The 16,531-nt window shown below is 41.3% G+C and overlaps 1 protein-coding gene across 1 annotated transcript in view; it reads right to left on the reverse strand.

Moving 5' to 3' along the window:
- LOC109880469 (SR-related and CTD-associated factor 4) overlaps window positions 1-13,324 on the reverse strand; it is a 50,638-nt gene extending 37,314 nt beyond the window's left edge. Inside the window, exons 1-2 of the mRNA XM_031809093.1 lie at window positions 13,163-13,324; window positions 4,439-4,522 (exon numbers count right to left, since the gene is read on the reverse strand). Coding sequence (XP_031664953.1) covers window positions 4,439-4,522; window positions 13,163-13,192 — 114 coding nt within the window. The 5' untranslated portion in view covers window positions 13,193-13,324. The remainder of the gene's footprint in view (window positions 1-4,438; window positions 4,523-13,162) is intronic.
- Between the last annotated feature and the right edge of the window lie 3,207 nt (window positions 13,325-16,531).

The raw sequence follows: 16,531 nt of genomic DNA on the forward strand, positions 1-16,531 counted from the left end.
AGCCTGATCACTATATAATGTCCAGGGTATAACCTAGCCTGGTGGAACCAGCCTGATCACTATATAATGTCCAGGGTATAACCTAGCCTGATCACTATATAATGTCCAGGGTATAACCAGCCTGATCACTATATAATGTCCAGGGTATAACCTAGCCTGGTGGAACCAGCCTGATCAACATATAATGTCCAGGGTATAACCTAGCCTGGTGGAACCAGCCTGATCACTATATAATGTCCAGGGTATAACCCAGCCTGATCACTATATAATGTCCAGGGTATAACCTAGCCTGATCACTATATAATGTCCAGGGTATAACCCAGCCTGATCACTATATAATGTCCAGGGTAAAACCTAGCCTGGTGGGAACCAGCCTGATCACTATATAATGTCCAGGGTATAACCTAGCCTGGTGGAACCAGCCTGATCACTATATAATGTCCAGGGTATAACCTAGCCTGATCACTATATAATGTCCAGGGTATAACCTAGCCTGGTGGAACCAGCCTGATCACTATATAATGTCCAGGGTATAACCTAGCCTGGTGGAACCAGCCTGATCACTATATAATGTCCAGGGTATAACCTAGCCTGGTGGAACCAGCCTGATCACTATATAATGTCCAGGGTATAACCTAGCCTGGTGGAACCAGCCTGATCACTATATAATGCCCAGGGTATAACCTAGCCTGATCACTATATAATGTCCAGGGTATAACCTAGCCTGGTGGAACCAGCCTGATCACTATATAATGTCCAGGGTATAACCTAGCCTGGTGGAACCAGCCTGATCACTATATAATGTCCAGGGTATAACCTAGCCTGGTGGAACCAGCCTGATCACTATATAATGTCCAGGGTATAACCTAGCCTGGTGGAACCAGCCTGATCAACATATAATGTCCAGGGTATAACCTAGCCTGGTAGAACCAGCCTGATCACTATATAATGTCCAGGGTATAACCTAGCCTGGTGGAACCAGCCTGATCACTATATAATGTCCAGGGTATAACCTAACCTGGTGTTACCAGCTATGTTTATGGCACTCTGGCACTCTGACAGATAGATACTGATGTCTCTGAATGGACAGAGACCTGGCACTCTGACAGACAGATACTGATGTCTCTGAATGGACAGAGACCTGGCACTCTGACAGACAGGCTTGATACTGATGTCTCTGAATGGACAGAGACCTGGCACTCTGACAGACAGGCTTGATACTGATGTCTCTGAATGGACAGAGACCTGGCACTCTGACAGACAGGCTTGATACTGATGTCTCTGAATGGACAGAGACCTGGTACTCTGACAGACAGGCTTGATACTGATGTCTATGAATGGACAGAGACCTGGTACTCTGACAGACAGGCTTGATACTGATGTCTCTGAATGGACAGAGACCTGGCACTCTGACAGACAGGCTTGATACTGATGTCTCTGAATGGACAGAGACCTGGCACTCTGACAGACAGGCTTGATACTGATGTCTCTGAATGGACAGAGACCTGGCACTCTGACAGACAGGCTTGATACTGATGTCTCTGAATGGACAGAGACCTGGGAACTAATACTGTATACGGGACACCAGACAGGAAGGTATAAACACTCTGACATGTTACCATGGTAGCCCCATTACTTCCAGACAGGAAGGTATGAACACTGACATGTTACCATGGTAGCCCCATTACTTCCAGACAGGAAGGTATGACCACTCTGACATGTTACCATGGTAGCCCCATTACTTCCAGACAGGAAGGTATAAACAATCTGACATGTTACCATGGTAGCCTCATTACTTCCAGACAGGAAGGTATGAACACTGACATGTTACCATGGTAGCTCCATTACTTTCAGACAGGAAGGTATGAACACTCTGACATGTTACCATGGTAGCCCCATTACTTTCAGACAGGAAGGTATGAACACTCTGACATGTTACCATGGTAGCCCCATTACCACCAGACAGGAAGGTATGAACACTGACGTGTTACCATGGTAGCCCCAATACCACCAGACAGGAAGGTATGAACACTGACATGTTACCATGGTAGCCCCAATACTTCCAGACAGGAAGGTATGAACACTGACATGTTACCATGGTAGCCCCATTACTTCCAGACAGGAAGGTATGAACATTATGGCATGTTACCATGGTAGCCCCAATACCACCAGACAGGAAGGTATGAACACTGACATGTTACCATGGTAGCCCCATTACTTTCAGACAGGAAGGTATGAACACTGACATGTTACCATGGTAGCCCCATTACCACCACACAGGAAGGTATGACCACTCTGACATGTTACCATGGTAGCCCCATTACTTCCAGACAAGAAGGTATGACCACTGACATGTTACCATGGTAACCCCATTACTACCAGACAAGAAGGTATGACCACTCTGACATGTTACCATGGTAACCACATTACTACCAGACAAGAAGGTATGACCACTCTGACATGTTACCATGGTAACCACATTACTACCAGACAGGAAGGTATGACCACTCTGACATGGTACCATGTTACACACTGTGTCTGTGTGGAGTTGCTAGGGCAACGGGCCTGCTCTGCTCGGAGAAGAGGGAGGAGGAGCAGAGGAGAATAAAAACGCAAGGAAATATCCAAAGCCCTTTGACTTCTCAAACACAGCAGAAAGCTAACACTATACGATGCCTGTCTCCTTATTAATTCAGACACTGAGATAACTAGCACAGCAGAAAGCTAACACTATACGATGCCTGTCTCCTTATTAATTCAGACACTGAGATAACTAGCACAGCAGAAAGCTAACACTATACGATGCCTGTCTCCTTATTAAATCAGACACTAACTGAGATACCTAGCACAGCAGAAAGCTAACACTATACGATGCCTGTCTCCTTATTAAATCAGACACTAACTGAGATAACTAGCACAGCAGAAAGCTAACACTATACGATGCCTGTCTCCTTATTAATTCAGACACTAACTGAGATAACTAGCACAGCAGAAAGCTAACACTATACGATGCCTGTCTCCATATTAATTCAGACACTGAGATAACTAGCACAGCAGAAAGCTAACACTATACGATGCCTGTCTCCTTATTAAATCAGACACTAACTGAGATAACTAGCACAGCAGAAAGCTAACACTATACGATGCCTGTCTCCTTATTAATTCAGACACTAACTGAGATAACTAGCACAGCAGAAAGCTAACACTATACGATGCCTGTCTCCATATTAATTCAGACACTGAGATAACTAGCACAGCAGAAAGCTAACACTATACGATGCCTGTCTCCTTATTAAATCAGACACTAACTGAGATAACTAGCACAGCAGAAAGCTAACACTATACGATGCCTGTCTCCTTATTAATTCAGACACTAACTGAGATAACTAGCACAGCAGAAAGCTAACACTATACGATGCCTGTCTCCATATTAATTCAGACACTGAGATAACTAGCACAGCAGAAAGCTAACACTATACGATGCCTGTCTCCTTATTAAATCAGACACTAACTGAGATAACTAGCACAGCAGAAAGCTAACACTATACGATGCCTGTCTCCTTATTAAATCAGACACTAACTGAGATAACTAGCACAGCAGAAAGCTAACACTATATGATGCCTGTCTCCTTATTAATTCAGACACTGAGATAACTAGCACAGCAGAAAGCTAACACTATACGATGCCTGTCTCCTTATTAAATCAGACACTAACTGAGATAACTAGCAAGTTAAACCCAAAACACAGCTGGCCTCATCGGTTCCTGCTCTTTCTCCTGCTGTAGTTTACAAAACAAACAACTACGGTAAACTGTTATTGGTTAAGGTTCATTAATAATAATAATAATATGAAATAGTTTGACAACGCTGTTTGTATGTTGTTTAAATGGTATCAAACTCAGCCCTTTATATGTTCCAGTGTAAACATGACTGTCTCATGTTTTGTAAAAACGGGTCAACTTTGATCACCTTTTATCTCCTGAATGTTTTTGGCCTTCAGGTCTGAAAACATCACTTTCTGACCACTTCTTCCGTGGGAAAACATGTATGGAATGTTTTGTTTAAAACAAAATGGATGCTATCAAAAAAGAGTGATTGAATTCTAAATGGATTTACCTTAACGGCAGTTAGAATTGGATCGGGGGGGAAATGGTTTAGTTGTCTGAATCTCACAGTAACCATTTAATCTGAGGCTCTTAGGACTTGTAAACAGACACACATGGTGTTGTCTCAGACTTATGGTCCAACACTGAACATGGTTCAGTGGTTTTATCTCTCTCTCTCACACACACACACACACACACACACACACACACACACACACACTACCTCCTCCCCCCAACCCACACACACACACAACCAGCTGTCCCTGTCGAGAGCACGACTTCTCTCCCTCCACAAAGCATCGATTTATACTCTCATACCACACACAACTTACCTTCATAGCTTTGATGGCTGACTTAGTGATGGATATCATCTTGGCTCGAGATATTGGGGGCTTCATGTCCATCAAGGAGAACAGCTGGGGGAGAGAGAGAGAGAGAAAGAGGAGAGACGAAAGAGGGAGAGAGAGATGACCAACAACAACAACAACAACAACTGGTCACAACTCCTGCAGCACAGTAGGTCTGTACATAGTCAACGGTACGCTTCGAGGTGACTCCTATGGTAGGTACTCCTCAAATAAAAAACGAATCTTATTAGTCACGTACACATATTTGGCAGAGATTATCGCAAGGGGAAGCGAAATGCTTGTGTTTCTAGCTCCAACAGTGCAGTAATATCTAATGCTTGTGTTTCTAGCTCCAACAGTGCAGTAATACATAATGCTCTGTGTTTCTAGCTCCAACAGTACAGTAATATCTAATGATTGTGTTTCTAGCTCCAACAGTGCAGTAATATCTAATGCTTGTGTTTCTAGATCCAACAGTACAGTAATATCTAATGATTGTGTTTCTAGCTCCAACAGTACAGTAATACCTAATGATTGTGTTTCTAGCTCCAACAGTGCAGTAATACCTAATGCTTGTGTTTCTAGCTCCAACAGTGCAGTAATACCTAATGATTGTGTTTCTAGCTCCAACAGTGCAGTAATACCTAATGATTGTGTTTCTAGCTCCAACAGTACAGTAATACCTAAAGCTTGTGTTTCTAGCTCCAACAGTGCAGTAATACCTAATGATTGTGTTTCTAGCTCCAACAGTGCAGTAATATCTAATGCTTGTGTTTCTAGCTCCAACAGTACAGTAATACCTAATGCTTGTGTTTCTAGCTCCAACAGTGCAGTAATACCTAATGATTGTGTTTCTAGCTCCAACAGTGCAGTAATATCTAATGCTTGTGTTTCTAGCTCCAACAGTGCAGTAATACCTAATGCTTGTGTTTCTAGCTCCAACAGTGCAGTAATACCTAATGCTTGTGTTTCTAGCTCCAACAGTGCAGTAATACCTAATGATTGTGTTTCTAGCTCCAACAGTACAGTAATACCTAATGATTGTGTTTCTAGCTCCAACAGTACAGTAATACCTAATGCTTGTGTTTCTAGCTCCAACAGTGCAGTAATACCTAATGCTTGTGTTTCTAGCTCCAACAGTACAGTAATACCTAATGATTGTGTTTCTAGCTCCAACAGTACAGTAATACCTAATGTTTGTGTTTCTAGCTCCAACAGTACAGGAATATCTAATGATTGTGTTTCTAGCTCCAACAGTTCCGGTATACCTAATGATTGTGTTTCTAGCTCCAACAGTACAGTAATACCTAATGCTTGTGTTTCTAGCTCCAACAGTACAGTAATATCTAATGATTGTGTTTCTAGCTCCAACAGTACAGTAATACCTAATGCTTGTGTTTCTAGCTCCAACAGTACAGTAATACCTAATGATTGTGTTTCTAGCTCCAACAGTGCAGTAATACCTAATGCTTGTGTTTCTAGCTCCAACAGTACAGTAATATCTAATGATTGTGTTTCTAGCTCCAACAGTGCAGTAATATCTAGATAAATGCTTGTGTTTCTAGCTCCAACAGTGCAGTAATATCTAGATAAATGCTTGTGTTTCTAGCTCCAACAGTACAGTAATATCTAATGCTTGTGTTTCTAGCTCCAACAGTGCAGTAATATCTAGATAAATGCTTGTGTTTCTAGCTCCAACAGTGCAGTAATATCTAGATAAATGATTGTGTTTCTAGCTCCAACAGTACAGTAATACCTAATGATTGTGTTTCTAGCTCCAACAGTGCAGTAATATCTAATGCTTGTGTTTCTAGCTCCAACAGTACAGTAATATCTAGATAAATGCTTGTGTTTCTAGCTCCAACAGTGCAGTAATATCTAGATAAATGCTTGTGTTTCTAGCTCCAACAGTACAGTAATATCTAATGATTGTGGTTCTAGCTCCAACAGTGCAGTAATATCTAATGCTTGTGTTTCTAGCTCCAACAGTACAGTAATACCTAATGATTGTGTTTCTAGCTCCAACAGCACAGTAATATCTAATGCTTGTGTTTCTAGCTCCAACAGTGCAGTAATATCTAATGCTTGTGTTTCTAGCTCCAACAGTACAGTAATATCTAATGCTTGTGTTTCTAGCTCCAACAGTGCAGTAATATCTAATGATTGTGTTTCTAGCTCCAACAGTACAGTAATATCTAATGATTGTGTTTCTAGCTCCAACAGTGCAGTAATATCTAATGATTGTGTTTCTAGCTCCAACAGTGCAGTAATATCTAATGATTGTGTTTCTAGCTCCAACAGTACAGTAATATCTAGATAAATGCTTGTGTTTCTAGCTCCAACAGTGCAGTAATATCTAATGATTGTGTTTCTAGCTCCAACAGTGCAGTAATATCTAATGATTGTGTTTCTAGCTCCAACAGTACAGTAATATCTAGATAAATGCTTGTGTTTCTAGCTCCAACAGTACAGTAATATCTAATGCTTGTGTTTCTAGCTCCAACAGTGCAGTAATATCTAATGATACACACAAATCCAAAATGTAAAAAGAAAGGAATTAAGAATAAGAAATACCAGGATGCACAAATTAGTTAAACAGCCATGATTTCTCTCAAAACAGTCTAACACAGTCTGTCCATGCGATCAAAGATTTTTTTACAACTAAACCAAGATACACCACAGCTTGTCATTTCCAATGGGATCAAATTAGTCATAGTGGGCAGAACAAGCAAGGAGATGGGGAAAGCCAAGCACGCGCTAGCGATATCCTATTGGAGCGTTCTAGTATGCTTCTGCATATTTGTGTTAGGGAACGCCTACTCTGAAGCCTTTGCACTCCTAAACCGCGCGTTAAAAAAAAAAAAAAAACACTGTACTCAGATCAAGTAGTTCATCGATGAAAAAATGTGCAGAATGTTAGCCAAAATCCATCTCCTTCCGTCTTCTCTCACTGCCCGCCACTGGGCTTCCTCTCACTACCATATTTGGTAGTGACTGGAAAAGCCAACCAGATGCTTCACATTTATATATCCAGTGAAATATCTGGTTCATTGTTCCATCTGTAACGGTAGATTGCAAGCTACAGCTAGCTTACCCCATTCATAGACGCTAACTGCTTTAGCGCCTATTGACAAGACTCTCTTCTGTTGACAAGACTCTCTTCTGTTGACAAGACTCTCTTCTGACTGGGGGAGTTTTGTTATGAGCCCTGGTGCTTTCTCTAAACATTAAAAGGTCTAATGTAGCCATTTTTTTTTTCAAGGATCTCTCTGTACTTTTCTCCGTTCAACTTTCCCTTGATCCTAGTCCCTGCTGCTGAAAAACATCTCCACAGCATGATGCTGCCACCACCATGCTTCATGGTATTGGCCAGGTGATGGCCAGGTGATGAGCGGTGCCTGGTTTCCTCCAGACTTGACTCTTGAAATTCAGGCCAGAGAATCTTGTTTCACCCTTTAGCCCAAGTGGGCTGAGGAGTGGCTTCTGTCTGGCCACCCTACTATAAAGGCCTGATTGGTGGAGTGCTGCAGAGATGGTTGTCCTTCTGGAAGATTCTCCCATATCCACAGAGGAACTCTGGAGCTCTGTCAGAGTGACCATTGAGTTCTTGGTCACCACCGTGACCAAGGCCCTTCTCCCCTGATTGCTACGTTTGACCAGGCGGCCAGGTCTAGGAAGAGTCTTGGTGGTTCCAAAAATCTTTCATTTAAGAATGATGGAGGTCACTATGTTCTTGGGAACCTTCAATGCTGCAGAAATGTGTTGGTACTCTTCCCCAGATCTGTGCCTCGACACAATCCTGTCCCGTGGCTCTACGGACAATTCCTTCAACCTCATGGCTTGGTTTTGGCTCTGACATGCACTGTCAACTGTGGGACCTTATATAGACAGGTGTGTGCCTTTCCAAATCATGTCCAATCAATTTAATTTACCACAGGAGGACTCCAATCAAGTTGTAGAAACATCTCAAAGATGATCAATGGAAACAGGATGCACCTGAGCTCAATTTAAGAGTCTCATAGCAAAGGGTCTGAATACTTATTTACATAAGTGTTTTTTTTTATTTATACATTTGCAAAAATGTTTTTTCATCATTATGGGGTATTGGGTCTAGATTGAGGAGAAAACAATATTTAATACATTTTAGAATAAGGCTGTGGAAATAGTTTACTTTCTGAATTCATTATTGCTTCTTTGCAAAAAGCCATTTCTCAAGCAAGAATTTTTCTTGAACTTTCTGGGAGTGGTCTGAGTAGGGAGGGGAAAAACAAGATGTTATTGGTAGAAAGCGTTTGGAACTCTATTCGTCTATTCGTCTACTCTAACCAATTAACCGCCTGGTGATGTCACAATGGCGGTGCCAAAATTCCATCCCAACAAGACAGGCTGAAATGTCAGGAAGTCTTTTCAAAACAGCTGTTACACTAAAAGGGCTTTATTATCATTTTCACAATTTCATAGTATTATTTCAAACTCACTTTGTGGAAATCTTTAGAAAAACACAGGAGAAAAAAAATAATAATAATCACATTTTTTGACTGCATTTGGCTTTTAACACGTATCGCTTGAGGAAGTTTTGGAAATATAAGGAATGCATCTTTAAAGTCAGCGAGAAATTATTTTTAAACAAAAAGGTGAAATTACTACACACCTTTTATAGGGTTAGTGTTCCCACACCGCCATAACTCCATGTTACAGCTCATTGTTTATGGAAAACAGACGGAAGACAGAGTGGACAATCTGTGCTAATTAGCTATCTGAGTCTCCGAACACCTGTCTATAAACGGAAGACAGAGTGGACAATCTGTTAATTAGCTATCTGCGTCTCCGAACACCTGTCTATAAACGGAAGACAGAGTGGACAATCTGTGCTAATTAGCTATCTGAGTCTCCGAACACCTGTCTATAAACGGAAGACAGAGTGGACAATCTGTTAATTAGCTATCTGAGTCTCCGAACACCTGTCTATAAACGGAAGACAGAGTGGACAATCTGTTAATTAGCTATCTGCGTCTCCGAACACCTGTCTATAAACGGAAGACAGAGTGGACAATCTGTGCTAATTAGCTATCTGAGTCTCCGAACACCTGTCTATAAACGGAAGACAGAGTGGACAATCTGTGCTAATTAGCTATCTGAGTCTCCGAACACCTGTCTATAAACGGAAGACAGAGTGGACAATCTGTGCTAATTAGCTATCTGAGTCTCCGAACACCTGTCTATAAACGGAAGACGGACGCAGAAAACATGTTTTTACTGAAAAATACTTTGTTAACCTGTTAAAACACTGCACATAAGTGTGTATTTTGCATTTGTGAAATTATTTTAACATGATATGAAAGTTGAGCGATTTATTTTCCTAGAACCGTACCACAATTGACAATCGATTGACGTTTAGGATGGAGCATTTGGCTGTTTTGGCCAATTCACCTTTAAAAACAGAACATGTTAAGGACCTTGGACTAGAAGGAGTAACCAATGATGTTTAGGGTCGGGTACAGCGTAGAGGTCAAATTGAAGAGAGGATAATATAAATAATAATATATAATATAATATAATAATAATATATAATATAATAATAATATATAATATAATAATAATATATAATATAATAATAATATATAATATAATAATAATATATAATATAATAATAATATATAATATAATAATAATATATAATATAATAATAATATATAATATAATAATAATATATAATATAATATAATAATAATATATAATATAATAATAATATATAATATAATAATAATATATAATATAATAATATATAATATAATAATAATATATAATATAATATAATAATAATATATAATATAATAAATAACATATTAAATATGCAGCTCCAAAAACATGAGGGTGATCAAGAATATAAACGGTTTATTTTGCTCTGGGCGACAAGCAACGATTACTAACATCAACTATCTAACTATCGTTTCCTTTGTTCATATTTCCCAGGTTATGTTAGAGTTCTGTGTGTCTCTGTCATTCTGGTTGTACGTAATAGGAGCGTGCGCGTATCAGTACCTATAGAAGTAAGCTATGTGGCTTGTGCACCAAACTTCAGTATGATGAATACGAGAAAATGATGTACCTGCGCTTATATGTGCCTGTTTGAGAACCTGTTAGATTTGGTTTCTCCAGGGAAGATGATGTGCCTGTTTGAGAACCTGTTAGATTTGGTTTCTCCAGGGAAGATGATGTGCCTGTTTGAGAACCTGTTAGATTTGGTTTCTCCAGGGAAGATGATGTGCCTGTTTGAGAACCTGTTAGATTTGGTTTCTCCAGGGAAGATGATGTGCCTGTTTGAGAACCTGTTAGATTTGGTTTCTCCAGGGAAGATGATGTGCCTGTTTGAGAACCTGTTAGATTTGGTTTCTCCAGGGAAGATGATGTGCCTGTTTGAGAACCTGTTAGATTTGGTTTCTCCAGGGAAGATGATGTGCCTGTTTGAGAACCTGTTAGATTTGGTTTCTCCAGGGAAGATGATGTGCCTGTTTGAGAACCTGTTAGATTTGGTTTCTCCAGGGAAGATGATGTGCCTGTTTGAGAACCTGTTAGATTTGGTTTCTCCAGGGAAGATGATGTGCCTGTTTGAGACCTGTTAGATTTGGTTTCTCCAGGGAAGATGATGTGCCTGTTTGAGAACCTGTTAGATTTGGTTTCTCCAGGGAAGATGATGTGCCTGTTTGAGAACCTGTTAGATTTGGTTTCTCCAGGGAAGATGATGTGCCTGTTTGAGAACCTGTTAGATTTGGTTTCTCCAGGGAAGATTGCACGGTCTTGCCCTCTACCTGTCAAATAATACAGGTTCAGCGTGATACAGAGGCTATTTGTTTTGGGTATTTTCTCTGTGTAGATTTGGTAAATCTACTTGTATATTTAGTATGATACGGGGCTTTCAGCATTGGATCATCATGACATTGCCATTTATTTTTACTGACTTCATTGGGAAATAACTTTTCCATCAAATTGATTTTAAATTGATTGGCAATATTGAAAACATTATTATGGGATTATGCATTAACTTGTCTAGCTTTACATTCTAGTAATGTAGGCTGTATCACATCCGACCGTGATTGGGAGTCCCACAGGACGGAGCACAATTGGTCCAGTGTCGTCCTGGGTTTGGCCGGTGTAGGCTGTCGTTGTAAATAATAAATTTGTTCTTAACTGGACTTGCCTAGTTAATTAAAAAGAATCAATATTGTGATGCATTTCAACTGCTACAGGATTTGGAAGATAAATGTTTTTCTTCTTCTTCAGTACAGACACTAAATACATACATTATTCTTTTTTAAAACAACATATAGTATTGTATGAACTTGAATATTAGTCAATCATTTCTCAATAAACATTTATTTTATAGAGTTCTTATATTGCAGTCCCCACCATAATAGATAAATACATCAAAACGGAATGTTATGTTTTTTTTAGTTTTGTTCTTGAAACATTACATTGAAATACTGTCGATTCCCAATTCATTCCTACGGAGGCTGTACCTTTTGACTATCCTAATGGTGGACGGTGCCTTCACAACAGCGCCCCCTGTCAGTCATCTATGGGAACACATACGGTAGCTTTATAAACTGGGTGGTAAGAGCCCTGCATGCTGATTGGCTGAAAGACGCGGCATATCAGACCATATACCAGTGGTATGACCAAAAAATAAAAACATGTCGTTTATTTATTTTTTTACATTAGTAACCAGTTCATCAGAGCAATATAAGGCACTGCGGTGGGTTTATGGTGTAAATTATGTGACCAATATATTTCACAGGTTAAGGACTCTGTATCCAAAGCACTCCGCGTTGTTCCTCAGAAACAGCCTGTGGTATATAGGCCATAACACCACACCCGCGTCGGGTATTATTAATGAAATATATCATTGGAAGTAACGTTAAGATCTCTTATTAGATGTGTTAGTACAACTAGCTAAACGCTCTTCAGTGTTTCCTGTGTTAACCAATTTGGCTAACTTAGCTTAATAACCAAATCAATGGTTTTTGTTGGTAAAACAGGAGTACAGTTACGATTGGAAGTGCATTATTTTTTTAAATGTTATTTGTAACATGTTAGGAGAACATATTTTAACTAGTCACCTTAACCCTTTTAACCCCTAATTTTAACCTTAAAAAAGTATCCTAACCTGAACACCTTAATGATGCTAACCTACAACGGGGGGAAACTTATCTTCCCGTCGTAACGTTTTTAGCCATTAACTCGCTTAGTTATGTTTTTAAATTGTTTTAACACCAACCTTTTTTGACAGTAGCTGTTATTTTGGTTCTAACTGAACAGAAATCTTGTTATTTGCTCAAGTTAACATGCTTGCTTTTTATGTTGTATAATTAACTATCGTGTTGATGTCGATAGCTCGTTGTAACAAGCTAACGTTTAGCTTACCTGGTCAACCGAGCCGTGTTCAATACTGCGTGATAAACTACAGTAAATTAATCAAAACCTATCAAGTTATAAATCAAGGAAGATCATCTTTTAACGATAAAGTATTTAAATAATAATAAGCCTGGATTAGAGCTGTTAGTAAGATACACAGATAGGTAGTTAGTTAAGGCAAGGCCTCCATAACAGGCCTCTTCTCCATAACAGCGAGACACACGACGGGGTCCCCTATTTTTAACGGGACTAAACACACACACACTCTCTCTCACGACGGTCTACGGGACAACTCACCTCATGGTTAAAAGCGTTTACGGCGTCCATGATTTCCCTAGCAGAAAATCCCTGCACTAAGTGTCCAACTACCCGTGTATCCCCGTTATTACAGGGCTAACATGTCCGCTCTCTAGTTGCAGAAGGGTATGGAGCGAAAGCAGAACGGGATTTGAGGGGTAGTTGTAATTGTAACATTTGGCCACACGGTGGCGGTATTGTACATTCATTTATATGTGGCCCACAGACGGGATTTTGGGGGTGTAGTTATTGTATTTGGCCTCACGGTGGCGGTATTGTATATGGATTTAACCAATGCCTCATTTGAATTTTTTGAATTTGAATTTGAATTTATTTTACCTTTATTTAACCAGGTAGGCAAGTTGAGAACAAATTCTCATTTACAATTGCGACCTGGCCAAGATAAAGCAAAGCAGTTCGACAGATACAACGACACAGAGTTACACATGGAGTAAAACAAACATACAGTCAATGATACAGTATAAACAAGTCTATATACAATGTGAGCAAATGAGGTGAGAAGGGAGGTAAAGGCAAAAAAGGCCATGGTGGCAAAGTAAATATACAATATAATATAGCAATATAGCAATATAGCAAGTACAATATAGCAAGTAAAACACTGGAATGGTAGTTTTGCAATGGAAGAATGTGCAAAGTAGAAATAAAAATAATGGGGTGCAAAGGAGCAAAATAAATAAATAAATAAAAATTAAATACAGTTGGGAAAGAGGTAGTTGTTTGGGCTAAATTATAGGTGGGCTATGTACAGGTGCAGTAACCTGTGAGCTGCTCTGACAGTTGGTGCTTAAAGCTAGGGAGGGAGATAAGTGTTTCCAGTTTCAGAGATTTTTGTAGTTCGTTCCAGTCATTGGCAGCAGAGAACTGGAAGGAGAGGCGGCCAAAGAAATAATTGGTTTTGGGGGTGACTAGAGAGATATACCTGCTGGAGCGTGTGCTACAGGTGGGAGATGCTATGGTGACCAGCGAGCTGAGATAAGGGGGGACTTTACCTAGCAGGGTCTTGTAGATGACATGGAGCCAGTGGGTTTGGCGACGAGTATGAAGCGAGGGCCAGCCAACAAGAGCGTACAGGTCGCAATGGTGGGTAGTATATGGGGCTTTGGTGACAAAACGGATTGCACTGTGATAGACTGCATCCAATTTGTTGAGTAGGGTATTGGAGGCTATTTTGTAAATGACATCGCCAAAGTCGAGGATTGGTAGGATGGTCAGTTTTACAAGGGTATGTTTGGCAGCATGAGTGAAGGATGCTTTGTTGCGAAATAGGAAGCCAATTCTAGATTTAACTTTGGATTGGAGATGTTTGATATGGGTCTGGAAGGAGAGTTTACAGTCTAACCAGACACCTAAGTATTTGTAGTTGTCCACGTATTCTAAGTCAGAGCCGTCCAGAGTAGTGATGTTGGACAGGCGGGTAGGTGCAGGTAACGATCGGTTGAAGAGCATGCATTTAGTTTTACTTGTATTTAAGAGCAATTGGAGGCCACGGAAGGAGAGTTGTATGGCATTGAAGCTTGCCTGGAGGGTTGTTAACACAGTGTCCAAAGAAGGGCCGGAAGTATACAGAATGGTGTCGTCTGCGTAGAGTGAATGAATACAATGTACCTTATTTTCTAGGCATACAATGTGTTCATTTCATCTGAATTGTGTCCAAATGTATGTTTTGAAGATATATATATATAGAGTTTACCTGCTGGTGGTGAAGGAGACCAGACTACAGAGGTAAAGAGGGAGTTTACCTGCTGGTGGTGAAGGAGACCAGACTACAGAGGTAAAGAGGGAGTTTACCTGCTGTTGGTGAAGGAGACCAGACTACAGAGGTAAAGAGGGAGTTTACCTGCTGGTGGTGAAGGAGACCAGACTACAGAGGTAAAGAGGGAGTTTACCTGCTGGTGGTGAAGGAGACCAGACTACAGAGGTAAAGAGGGAGTTTACCTGCTGGTGGGGAAGGAGACCAGACTACAGAGGGAGTTTACCTGCTGGTGGGGAAGGAGACCAGACTACAGAGGGAGTTTACCTGCTGGTGGGGAAGGAGACCAGACTACAGAGGGAGTTTACCTGCTGGTGGGGAAGGAGACCAGACTACAGAGGGAGTTTACCTGCTGGTGGGGAAGGAGACCAGACTACAGAGGTAAAGAGGGAGTTTACCTGCTGGTGGGGAAGGAGACCAGACTACAGAGGGAGTTTACCTGCTGGTGGGGAAGGAGACCAGACTACAGAGGTAAAGAGGGAGTTTACCTGCTGGTGGGGAAGGAGACCAGACTACAGAGGGAGTTTACCTGCTGGTGGGGAAGGAGACCAGACTACAGAGGTAAAGAGGGAGTTTACCTGCTGGTGGGGAAGGAGACCAGACTACAGAGGTAAAGAGGGAGTTTACCTGCTGGTGGTGAAGGAGACCAGACTACAGAGGTAAAGAGGGAGTTTACCTGCTGGTGGGGAAGGAGACCAGACTACAGAGGGAGTTTACCTGCTGGTGGGGAAGGAGACCAGACTACAGAGGTAAAGAGGGAGTTTACCTGCTGGTGGTGAAGGAGACCAGACTACAGAGGTAAAGAGGGAGTTTACCTGCTGGTGGTGAAGGAGACCAGACTACAGAGGTAAAGAGGGAGTTTACCTGCTGGTGGTGAAGGAGACCAGACTACAGAGGTAAAGAGGGAGTTTACCTGCTGGTGGTGAAGGAGACCAGACTACAGAGGTAAAGAGGGAGTTTACCTTCTGGTGGTGAAGGAGACCAGACTACAGAGGTAAAGAGGGAGTTTACCTGCTGGTGGTGAAGGAGACCAGACTACAGAGGTAAAGAGGGAGTTTACCTGCTGGTGGTGAAGGAGACCAGACTACAGAGGTAAAGAGGGAGTTTACCTGCTGGTGGTGAAGGAGACCAGACTACAGAGGGAGTTTACCTACTGGTGGTGAAGGAGACCAGACTACAGAGGGAGTTTACCTGCTGGTGGTGAAGGAGACCAGACTACAGAGGTAAAGAGGGAGTTTACCTGCTGGTGGTGAAGGAGACCAGACTACAGAGGTAAAGAGGGAGTTTACCTGCTGGTGGTGAAGGAGACCAGACTACAGAGGGAGTTTACCTACTGGTGGTGAAGGAGACCAGACTACAGAGGGAGTTTACCTGCTGGTGGTGAAGGAGACCAGACTACAGAGGGAGTTTACCTGCTGGTGGTGAAGGAGACCAGACTACAGAGGTAAAGAGGGAGTTTACCTGCTGGTGGTGAAGGAGACCAGACTACAGAGGTAAAGAGGGAGTTTACCTGCTGGTGGTGAAGGAGACCAGACTACAGAGGTAAAGAGGGAGTTTACCTGCTGGTGGTGAAGGAGACCAGACTACAGAGGGAGTTT

The sequence above is a fragment of the Oncorhynchus kisutch genome, linkage group LG29, assembly GCF_002021735.2.
Source record: "Oncorhynchus kisutch isolate 150728-3 linkage group LG29, Okis_V2, whole genome shotgun sequence".
Taxonomy (NCBI): domain Eukaryota; kingdom Metazoa; phylum Chordata; class Actinopteri; order Salmoniformes; family Salmonidae; genus Oncorhynchus; species Oncorhynchus kisutch.